The following is a 12,017-nucleotide window of genomic DNA, read 5'->3' as shown; positions in this document are numbered from 1 at the left end:
CACCATTCCTTTTCTGTGTTCCGACATCATTAGCCAAGGATGGTTGTAGGCAAGTTTCCTAACCTCTCTTTACCACCCATATCTCACTTATATATATATATCTGGGTCTGTTCTTGCCAATGGAAATTCCCATTCAGACTTTGGGGCTTAGAGCATCCAGATGTTAGGGTCTTGGCCTTCCTGGCTACAGTGGTTTTTGCAAATGTAGAAAGAAGGTTCCTACAGCATTTGCTACAGATGACTGAAAAATGTCTCCAAAGAAGAAAAGTCCCTGGCTTCCTAAGTTCTTAGTCCCTCTTGTCCTGCCTTTCCTTCCCATAAAGGTCAGGGAGGGAGGTCAAGAGTCTAGTTGTGCTCCTGAAGGAAAAGTCTTCCACCCCAGCCTTCTTTCCACCTTACATTGAAATCTTTTCTGTTATTTGGCCAATAACTATCTCTTGGAAATTAAAGGATGGGTCATTTCCTTCTTTAAAGAGAGGCTTACCCAAAACTGGGCACATTTGGGCTCTTCAGGAAACTTCATTATAACAACCACAGATTGGTCCTATTTGTGTCTTATCATTCACAAGGTACTTCAGACCAACCAACTGCTTGGAACAGAAAAGAGGCAAGGACTGGTAGGGGTTCAGCTTGCCCATTTCTGGGGTTGGAAGATATGAGTGTGAAGTCTCTTGCTCATTCTTGCCCTTTAATTAGATTAAGGAGGCCCATGTCCCTGGTAAGTGTGGGAGAGTAGTGAGACGAAGGTGAGAGAAAGGAGGCAGGGTGTAGGGGAAGACTGGTCAGGAAAGCAAAACAGAAAAGGGTTATTTTTGGTGACCTACTTTCCTGAGCTCCCCCCTGGCTCCCTTTTCTCCTCTATACCATCACATTCTCTTTCTCCCAACACCCAGCACCCACCCTCAAAGCTGAAGTTTTGACCTAGTGTCACTGTATGAGTGAACTTGTACATGAACATTAGTGTATAAGTGCCTGTCCAGAAATGTTTCCAGCAGCTGTCTTTGGTCTCTTTGAATGGACATCCCTAGAGCACTGGCCTATGCAAAGTCCCTAGGATAATGACCTTGTGTAAGTGTAAAAGAAAGAACAGACTCACTGGAAGACAGTGCGTCCCTGGGGCAGAGGTAGGTCACTATTATACTGTATTATCTATAAAGCAGTACCCTTAGGGATTTCCCTATTACCTAAAACAAGGATTAAAAGTCCTGAACTGGAGAGCCATGGTACCTCTCCAGGGCTTGGGTGAACCCCAACAACTTTTCAGTCATAGACCGAAATGTTGTAGTAAAAAGGTGCCTGACAGGCTGTGCTTGGTCCCCAGACCAGGAAAAGGAAACTGGTTCTGGCAGATACCCAGCCTTGCCTGGCTCTGGAGTCCAGGCTGGGACCTGAGCCTCAAGGAAAGGTAACAAAGATTTTTGCTTCTAAGATCCCAATTGGGGAGGGCTAAGGAATTATTCTGCCAAGATGCTGGGAGACAGACATGCAGCATTAGCAGGCCATGTTGTTCCAGCTCTCTAATGTGAGGTTAACCTGGGCATTAAGGCAAACTGAGAACCAAATCCCTCAGAGGTGTTTTTCAGTGGGAGGGGAAGAGACTATTGGGAGGGAGGGTGGGAAGGGACTTTCCAAGATGAGGTAAGTCTCTCCAAATGAGAACACAGAGAAAGCTGAAAGAGAAAAAGGAGGATTATGGGCCCTTCTGTCATAATAGGTGCTGAGTCCCAGAGGAACAGGCCCCAGCCCCCAACACAGGCCTCTTGCCTGGGTTCTGGGAGCAAGGATTGTTAGAGGTCAAAAAAAGTGGGGAAGAGCTCATGGAGGAAGGGAGGCAATAGTGAAAGTAACTAGTAAGTGGACATTCTGACAGAAAAAGTAAGAGTCCCCTAGCAGCCCACCAGTGTGTTTCCAAATGGAATACTATCTGGCAACAAACACGTGCTTTCTGTTCACAATAGGCCAGTTAACAGCAGGGGCTGTTAGAGAGTGAGGAGCAGCATGAAAGGCTGGTCTGGCTTTTCAGTGGGGGCTGGTAACTTAGACAATTTGCAGGCATCCTTACAGTGGCCTGGGGCTGACTAATGTGGGGGTGGGGGTGATTTCGGGGGGGGGGGGGGGGGATGGGGAAATCAGAAAAAAAAAAAGCCACTTAACTATCTTCTCCTCTCCCCCCTCCCCCCACCTGATGACTGGATAAAGCTTTATAGATTGATACAAATGGGCTTACTTCCTCTGGAGAAGTCAAATCTTCTAAGTCTTCCAGCATTCTTTCTACAAATTCTTCAGTCAACAGAATCTGGAAACAGAGATACAAGAGTTTTATGCTTTTTTACTCAGGGTTTTATTTAATTGTCAGCAACAGACTCTCTTCTGCCTAGAAGATGAGTCCATTTTCTTTGATTTGAGGCCTCTCACTTTTGGTTCCCCTTTCCCTTTGTAAGGCCTGCCTGTGTTTCTTCTGACCCCCTCTTCCCCCTTTCTAGAGAATCACTCATCTTTCCAAATGTGCTAATGGGGAGTTGGGTTATGGGGAGAAGCGGTGAGACTGAAGGAGACTGTCTAGGAGAACAATAGCAATGGAAGAAGGGGAGACCTGGCAGGGCTGGGAGTTGACACAAGTAGTCTGGTTTTCCAGTCACTGGCCAGTATTTGTTAGTGATAGTTCTGGGAAGTAGTTTAAAATATGGGGGAAGAAAAGATTTGCTCTTTTTTTTTTTTGCACTATTTGATACAATTATAGTGAAAATAGATCCACAAAGCTCCTTCCTCGTCTAGACCCACCTTGTCTCCCCAACCCCAATGCACCAGAGTCCTGCTTTCTGGGCACCAGGAAGGGCATAGTTTAGAAGAGGCAGAATGACGGTTTGTTGGCGATCCTGTAAAAGGGGTCCCAGCTTTTGATATGGGCTGGGTCTGGTGACCTCTGAGGTACCTTCTAAACCTGCGCTTCTATGATTCATACCGGTATATAAAGGCCTGGTGATTTCTAAGGTTTCTTCCAGTTCTAAATCTTAGATCCTAACCTAGCATTCTGTACATGCCAAGCGTTTCTGACTTCTCTGACTCTATCAAGGGTACTGCCATCTACTAGTCACACAGATCATCAATATCCCTCTCTCTCATCTATCACATCTAATCAGTCATCAGGTCGTCTGTTTTTTTTCCCCCTGTTAAACCATCTCTTGTACATGTACCCCCTCCCTTTTATTTCTATTCTCATTACCACCACCCTGGTTGAGGCCTGCATCACCTCTCTCCTGTACTACTGACTTCAACAACCTCCTTATTGCTTTTCTTGCCTCTAGTGTCTTTCTCTAGTTCATTCTACAAAAATTACCAGATAACTTTTTCTAAAGTATTGCTCTGAAGCTTCTTTTGTGGTGACAAAAAATTGGAAATTGAGGTGATGTCCATCAATTGGGGAATGGCTGAACAAGTTGTGGTATATGAATGTAATGGAATACTATTGTTCTATAAGAAATGAATAGGATGATTTCTGAAAAACCTGAGAAGACTTAGATGAACTGATGAAAAGTGAAGTAAACAAAACCAGGAAAACATTGTACAGTATACTGTACAATGAAAAACTGTGAATAACTTAGCTATTCTCAGCAGCACAATAATCTAAGACAATTACAAAGGACTCATGACAAAAAATGCTATCCACCTCTAAAGAAAGAACTAATGGAATCAGAATGTAGACTGGAGCATCCTATTTTCCCTTTTATATTTTTTGGTAGTTTTTTTTTCTGTGTCTTCTTCACAAGTAATATGGAAATATGTTTTGCATGATTGCATATGTATAACATATCAATTGCTTATCATCTCAGGGAGGGGGGAGAGGAAGGAGGGAGAATTTAGAGCGCAATTTTTAAAAAATTTAATTTATTTATTTACTATTTTAGTTTACAACATTCAGTTCCTCAATCCCTTGATTTTCAAATTTTCTCCTGCTCCCTCTCCTCCCCCCCCCCCATGTCGACACGCAATCAGATATAGGATCTACAAATACCTTCACATTAAACATTAGTCAAGTTGTAAAGAAGGATTATAACCAGTGGAATGAACAATGAGAAAGAATAAAACAAAACAAAAAGAGAGCAAGTAGTTTGCTTCAATCTGCATTGTAGTTCTTTCTCTGGATGTGGACAGCCCTCTCCATCATGAGTCTTTTGGAGTTGTCTTACAACCTTGCATGGCTGAGAGGAGCCCAGTTTATCAAAGTTAGTCATCAAAGATACAATGTGTCTGTAATTGTGTACAAAGTTCTCCTGGTTCTGCTTTCCTCACTCAGCATCAGTTTATAAGTCTCTCCAGGTTATTATGAAGTCTGTCTGCTCCTCATTTCTTATAGCACAATAGTATTCCATGGAGCTCAAAATTTTTTAAAAATGGGGGGCAGTTAGGTGGTGCAGTGAATAGAGCGCCAGCCCTGGAATCAGGAAGAACTGAGTTCAAATCCTGCCTCAGACTCTTAACACAAAAATACTAGCCCTGTGACGTTGGGCAAGTCACTTAACCCCAATTGCCCTACCTTCTCTCCAAAAAGCAAAAAAAAAAAAAAATTTAAAACATGAATGTTAAAATTGTTTTTTCATGTAATTGGTAAAAATAAAATATTATTCAAAAATAAAGTACTACTCTGATCACATCAAACACTATAATGGCTCATTACTTTCTACCACATCAAATCTACTTCCATCTGCTACCACTTACTAAAGTATACACTGTTCTTTTAGTCAGGCCAGTCTCTCATATATGGACATGCCATGTTTATTCCCATCACCATGCCTGCTTTCATGTTATTCCCTCAAATGTGTATATCCTTCAAGTTTTCGGCTTAAATTCGTTCTTTAGGAAGGCTTCCCTGATTACTTTAGCCTTCACTAATCTCTCTCTTCTCTGATTTCCTAAACTAATTATGGCCTTTATCACAGAATCCAGCGATGAAATACACATGCTCTTCCATTACACACTATAGGTATATTCATAGTCCCATCAGTTACCTTGCCTTGTTCCTGCTGGCTCTTCATAGATTGATTTATGGGTGCTTTCTGATGGGGCTGAAAGGATTTTAGGGGGTAAGGAAAAAGGGAAGCCTTATTTCTGAAATCAGTTCTGATACAGATATTGTAGGGTTATTTCAGGATGAAGGGGAAGAAAATGCAAAAGGTATCGGAGTAGGATGACTGAAATAGTGTCCTTTATCATAGCAGAAGTAGGCTGGCTCACAGTCTTAGGTGGGAAGATAATGAAACAAGCAGGTCCCTTTTGCCAGTGGTCAGGAGAACAGATTGAGCCAGGGCTAGATAGGAAGTGTGAATTTCCATAACAAAGGAATGTAGGGGGGAAAAGAGAAAGTTCAAATGATAAGGTGGAAGAACTGACCCCTGACTTCAGGATGTATAGACAGTGAGTCAAGATGTGGCCATGATAAAATAGCACAGGGGATAAAGGTTACATCCTAAAAGGAAGCCCTGGCAGACAGGATGAGATAGAAAAACTAAAAGGAAAACTTTTCCAGGAGGTACTAAGATGCTCATATTGCACCTTAAGTCAGACTACCAGACAGTGAAACAGTGGAGGAAGTCAGGATGTGGTATAAAGGGGAGAAATAGGGAAGGAAGGATGGTGGGGGAAAAAAGACATAAGGTGGTAAATGGGTCCTAAATGAAGAGGAATACAGAAAAAGGCTCACTGAGAAGGCACAAGATTTTAGACACTATATATTTTCATCATATTTTGGAGGAAAACGCTGGCCTTCTACAAAGACTGACATGAAGCAGAAACCCCAAGGAGTGAGATTAGGACAAAAACTCAATGAAAGTTATCCTCTAAAGAGAAGACTCCTTGAATAGTCATTATTCCTTTTTTCTCTGGGTCTTACTTCTGTTTCAGCCTGAAACTGTTCTCACAAAGGATCTACTTTAATGAATATAATAATTTAATGAATATAAAATAGAAAATAATAAAATGAACTGTGGGGTCCCTGATCAGAAGCCTATCCTGAACTAAACATGACCTTTTCTAGGCATACAAGGCCCTGGTCAGCCTCACATGAGCTCTTGTGGCTCTAAAGCTTTCATATACATTCTAAGCCTACCATTTTTGTAAAAACCCCTAGTTTCTTCATAATTCTGCCCCAGCCCTCAACATAACCAGACCAAGTAGGTGGCACAAAGGTCATGTTCATATTTTTATACTTCTAGCTTTATCTTCTCAGACATATGCTAGCATATGTAACAGTGTGCCTAAATCCCAATTAGGTGTAATTATTTCTGCTCAGTCGGACTAGGGTTACTCCCCATCCACATATAATTCAGTAGGAGAAGGACCTAGAGAGTATCCTGGAATAGCATTGTATTGGAATACTAAGGACAGAGAAAAAGGGTAATATGACTTATGTAATCAGGGAGACCAGTAAGAAGTGTCAAATGAGAAAAACATTTTTAGTTTCATCAACCACCCTTGCAGGTCACCCTTAGCTATGCTGAAGGCAATCTCCTAGACTAGTCAATTGCCACATGGACCCACAAGTCCAAAGCAGATTTGGTACATATGTAAGCATGCATTTGCAGGGGACTTGGTTGGATGAGGTAAAGCTATGATTCTGCTTTTAGGAAGGAAACCAACAATCTCAGGACTATCTTGGTTGTGATTGATAACAAAGCTAGGGGAAGAGAGCATGAGGGTAGAGGGGGGAAAAAGTCTTCTAGCTTTTCCATCCCCCCCATTGTTGTCATAGTGCTAATAATTGTAGATTCTTGCTAAAAACTACATGTTATTTTAAAGTTGTGGTTTAAATTTTTACAAAAATCACGAGAAATGCATATTATGGGTGATATTCCCAGCAAAGAAACATGACAGACTGTCATCGCTCTAGGCACCTCATTTAATTTCCTTTGGGAGTTAAACCTTAGAAGCTCAGATTGAACAAATAGGTCCTGTTCTTTGTATATTTCAGAACTGGGCCTGGAGAATGTTAACAGATCTTATCAACAGGACACTGAAGATAGATAGCAATGATGGAGCAGCTTAGGTGCTCTCCAAAGAGTAACAGACCAACTGTTGTGATGCAACTGTGGGAAAAGTATGTACCGTCCTGGAGCCAAATGAAACCATTATTAGTATGCTACGCTTAGAGCCAACAGCATCTCTACTGGAGGTTGCCTTACTCTCTCATGAAATCTGGCTGTGTCTGACGAAAGATGACCTAGCCTTGGGCATCCTTTTTATGTCTGGGGGAAGGTGGCAGGTGAACGTAATGAAATCCAATGGCCAGGTTGCTCCCCATCTGCTAGGCCTAGGAAATTCTCTGATTACATAATGCCCCTATAGTTGACTTATTCCATTTTTTGGCAGTGTTAAAGGGAGGACACATTTCTAGACTGGAATTTCCAAATATTCTTCTCCCCTTCTCTTCTCCCCCACTATCAGGGTTTCTGATGTGTAATTGGGAAGAAGGTTAAAAACCCAAACCAAACAGTGGTTTCCCAGAAGGAAACAGTGGGTATTGAAGGTTGGATCTCCTGGTCCAACTACTTACTCCACAATCAAGGAAATAGCTACTTTAACTACAACAGGGTGTCTGCCTTCATAGTGTTGATGATTGACTTTATCTATTCTAATCCATGGGTATTGAAGCAAAAGTATTTCAAGAAATGGATGAAAGAACCAAATTAACCCTGATAAAAAGTTCCTGGTCAAAAAAGGAGGACTCATGGTGTTGCTCTAGAATAGAGGTGTCAAACACTGGTTGTAGATGTTAACTTTGAGCCAGATGAAAATGTAACTGGGAAATATTTAACAAAATAAATAAGAATACAATAAAACAAAGGTAATGTTAATATGTGGCTTTCAAAAGCAATACCTGGCTTGCAGAGATCATTATGTATGGGTCAGTAGTCCCCCTTTTTATTTGAAAATTGCTTTAAATCTACAGGCAGAGTTTTAGGGCAGTTGAAGGGGGTGAGCCAATTGTATCAACCTTTAAATAGTTCAACTGTAGTAGAGGGAAGGTAGGGAAAGACTTTGTGGTTCTCTCACAGGTTCAGACCATAGAAAGGGCTTTAGTTCCTGGCTCTGGCTTTGTCCCATTAGGCCAGAGGGTGACATCAGCACAAATCACGTGCTTGGTGACAAACTGGTTGGCTGAGAGAATAAAAAGCACCCTGTACACTCCCCATCCCTGGGAAGTTCTAGAAATGAACCAGAAAAGAAGCCACATATCTTTCATCAGTGCCTACCCTGGGCAAGCCTGGCTGTGCCGGGGATCCTGGCGAGGCTGCAGGAGGGAGCACAGCTGCTGCTGATTTGACACCAATTCAAACATTTGTGGTCAATAATATTTCTGAGTCTGCAAACAGTGCCTGACAATGCCCACTCCTTCCCTCCTGTTAGACAATCCACACTTTGTCCAGGGCCTTGTTTGCTCTAAATGTTGACATGTTCTTGTTTCCCAACAAGTTTGGCTGTTCCCCTCCTCTCCCCCTTCTTTCAGGGAAGGAAATGTGCTTTTTTTTCACTCTTCACAGAGCCTGCCAAGGAGCTGCTTTAGTACATGCAGCCATAGAGATGGGGAATATTTAATTTGTAACAATGCTAAAGCTCCCCAAATTCAAACTAGAGCACCCCCTGTCCCATTCCACCAGGTCTGGCCCAGGCTCCTGCAAGAAGGTAGCCTAGTGGGCCTCAAGTTTCATTTCCTGTTCTCAGTAGGTGGCAGAAAGTTCACTGCAGTGGCTATCAGGCTTCAAACACTCTGGGCTGCCTGTACTATAAAAAATAAGATATCAACAACTGTCTAAAAAGGGTCCAGTCTTTCCTCTTCCTGTAGAAGCAGAAGCCAGAGCTCAGACACCCTTGTTACCATAGATCCGTGAGGCAGTCTGCTGCTAGGAGAAGAATTCATGTACTTTTCTTCTCACTTCATAGTGGGAAATATTAAAAGATTTCCAAAGGACCTGTACATGTACTACGGCCCAGTTTTCTGACAGCAGCACTAGGTGCTGGCTTGTAATTTAGGTCAGGGACCTCCAAGATTTACCTCTTGAACTTCTAAGTCAGAGGAATAGCTGGGAACTAAGCCTGGCTATCTGACTCTCCACAATGGCGTAATACAGAAGAGTACATTTCTATACACACAGCAGCATCCAATTTCTAACCTTTTCCAAGTGACAGGCCTCTGAGTCAATGTCTAGTGGGAGATGTTTAGGGAAAGGGGGACACTTGTGCAAGCTGCCAAGCATTACATGACTGAAAGAGCTTCACAAAAACTTTAAATGCTGGGGAAAAAAATCATTGTGTGTGAGGATATGAGCCTGATTTGACCTTCTGGTCCAAGAGCTCCTCTATTTCAAATACTGATTCCCTAGTGGCCTGTATAGGCACCTGACCCAATGAGGAGGTCAATATTGACAGACTTGAGGAAGGTTAGTCATTGGGATGGGGATTGGAGAGAGACATTTTTAGGGTTTATAATATATGTTCTAGAGGTGCTTTCCCCCCTTCCCAACCCTCAGTTGGCTGAAGAGTCAATAATCTTAAAATTGTCCCCCACTCCCCTCCTGTCCCTTTCTTGGTTCCAAAGAGAGGCTGAAAAGTACAGAAATGAAAGAAATGAGAGTCAAGAAGGAAGCCTGCCTCTCCTCAGGTATAGCTCTCTGTGGCTATGTAAAATCAGAAGGGTCTTTCACATTCCCTATAACTGCAAAAACTACTTCACTTTACTGGAACAGGCAATGAGTTGGACACCACTCTCTAGCTGACAGAAGGGATATCGTGGGGGAGAAAATAAAGAGCAGGTACTTGGTATGAGCCAAGGAGGCAGCAATCTAGGGGGTAGGAGTACCAAACAGGGTGGGGGGGGGGGAAAGACTGGTTCTATGACACTTTCTTTTACTACCATTTCTGGGGCCTCCAAGAGAGATGAGCCTCTCAGAGGGTCTAAAGGTTCCCCATGTCCTCCTGGTTATTTATGCCTCCTCCAAATCTTTGCTCCTTCTTTTCCTATCTCCTTCAAGGGCAGTGATAGCAAGACTCTCTTATAGGAGACTTTGTTGTGCCTTTTTCCCAGTAGATAACAGATCTGGGCTAGGAGCCAAAGCAAGGTGCCAAGACTAGGAGAAGAAGCTTCCAAGTCTTAGAGGCTGATGCAAGAAAGTTATCCCTTGGCTCCTCCCAATTCAACCCTAAGTAGCAAAGGGAGATTCACAGCCAAATGAAAAGGCAGCTTTTATCTATTTACCTGATGCACTTGGTAGGCTCTTCTAGGCTCCTAGGAGCCTTAGAATCCTTTAAAATGGCCTGACCAATTTGGGAACTGTCCCCATTTCTTTTCAGCATTGATAAGACACCTGATCTTTGGGGAGGGTAAAGGTCATTTTTGCTCCGAGCATTAAGGAGAATATGTGGGGTTGGACAGTTAGAATAAGGCTCTCTGCCCATGAGGATTCATCTGCGGTCACTGGAGACTCATTTTTAACTGCAAGTCTATCACTCAGGAGATCAGCAGAGTATCTGACAGGATCAGTCTGCAGCATCCAGGACTCGTTTGCAGTGAGATCTACAAACCTGGAAGTGATTACAGCTCCAGATTTCCACAATGTGAATTTGCAGTGACAGCAACAGTAAGATTGTGGCCTCATAGTCAGTCATGAAAAATGTTGATTGCTTAGTCCTTGGGAAGACTAGGTGACTGGCTAGGAAATGGACTGGATAAGGATCTAAGGGTTTCCCAGGGCTCCTGAGAAAGGACTAGAGAAACAACTCATAAGCCAGAGAGTGCTTAAGAGAGAAAGCGCATGCCAGTCTTCCCTGGGAGCTCCCACATGAGCAGGCCCCTGTGGCAGACCACACTAATGAGTCCAATAACACAAGCCTTTGATTAAGCAGCTCTGAGCACAGCAACTTTATTGAAATACAGTGAGGCGGATGGGTTCATTCTCACCACTTCCCCTGGGTTCCCAGGGCAACGGCCCACTATTGGGGAGCATGTAGAGTAGTGTCAGTGAGCCATGTGTGCCCAGTCCCTGCTGAGGGGGCTGCCTATGAGTAAATTGGGGGCTGGGAAAGCAAAGTCTAGCACTAGTTCTCAGTGGCCAAAGGTCATCTCTCTTCATCACCTGTGGTTTCCCCAAATGTGCTGGGAGCCTGTACTTAAGGACTGGCCATGTCTGAATGGTCCATGGCTCCAGCCTAGCTTCACTGTCATAGCTGGGTCTCTAGTATATGGACAGCTGAGCCCCCAAATCCAAACTTAAATTGTTGAACTGCTCATCTGGCTTTATTGTTTGAGGGTGAGGGCGTAAGCCTTAAACAAATGGAAGTCAGAAGTGCAACCTGTGTGACAGCAGAGTTCTGCTGGCTTCTCAATCAGAACCACCAGGGGAAGCCGGGGCAGTGACTGGAGGACTTAGTCCCATGATCCACTGGAGGACAGTGGTGGCACCTGCCTGTTCCCCTTTTTAGCCACAGAAGCAGTTTAGGGGCTCTGGGTTTTATTGGCCTGGACACTCCCCTGCTGCTATGAAAAGGAATGTTGGCTGAATTCTGAGTACCAGTTTAGAGTCAAGGGCTCTTTCTGAAGTGTAACTGAATGAAACGTGTTCCCATGTTCGGAATACCCAAATCTATTCTCTCCCGAGAAAGTTTGTTTGAACCTTTAATACATATTAATGCTATCCTGAGGACATTTCTGCTGAGACCTGTCAGCACGCATCATCTGCTGGGAATTATGAATCATTAACTCTCAGAGGCTGGGGCTATGCTGGTGTCACATATATTCTCTCCAGCACCAGGCCTCTCCCTCCCCCAGGATCCATGCTCTGCCTAGAGGGGAATGGGGAAGAGGCCCTCCCCTTCACATTCTCCACTGAACAGAAAAGCTCGCCTATGCTAGGAGGGCATGGCCTGAGAGTGGGAAAAATGGGGAAGAGGAGTGGGACAGAAGCAGACACTCCCACTTGTATGTGGGGCTCATTTTGAGGGTGAACCTCAAAGTGAGACCTTTGCTACAG

General features: G+C 43.5%; 1 protein-coding gene across 2 annotated transcripts in view; it reads right to left on the bottom strand.

Annotated features, from left to right (window-relative positions):
* The window catches only part of SUFU (SUFU negative regulator of hedgehog signaling), a 148,112-nt gene that overhangs the window by 4,861 nt on the left and 131,234 nt on the right, over window positions 1-12,017 (bottom strand). For both annotated transcript variants that reach the window (XM_069098845.1, XM_069098846.1), the window contains exon 11: window positions 2,228-2,296. In XM_069098845.1, the coding sequence (XP_068954946.1) occupies window positions 2,228-2,296 (69 nt within the window). The remainder of the gene's footprint in view (window positions 1-2,227; window positions 2,297-12,017) is intronic.

Source organism: Petaurus breviceps, unplaced genomic scaffold (genome assembly GCF_028583685.1).
Source record: "Petaurus breviceps papuanus isolate PSGF00001 unplaced genomic scaffold, PetGlider_PUasm1.0 37, whole genome shotgun sequence".
NCBI lineage: Eukaryota > Metazoa > Chordata > Mammalia > Diprotodontia > Petauridae > Petaurus > Petaurus breviceps.
This window is presented reverse-complemented; position numbering and strand designations above follow the sequence as displayed.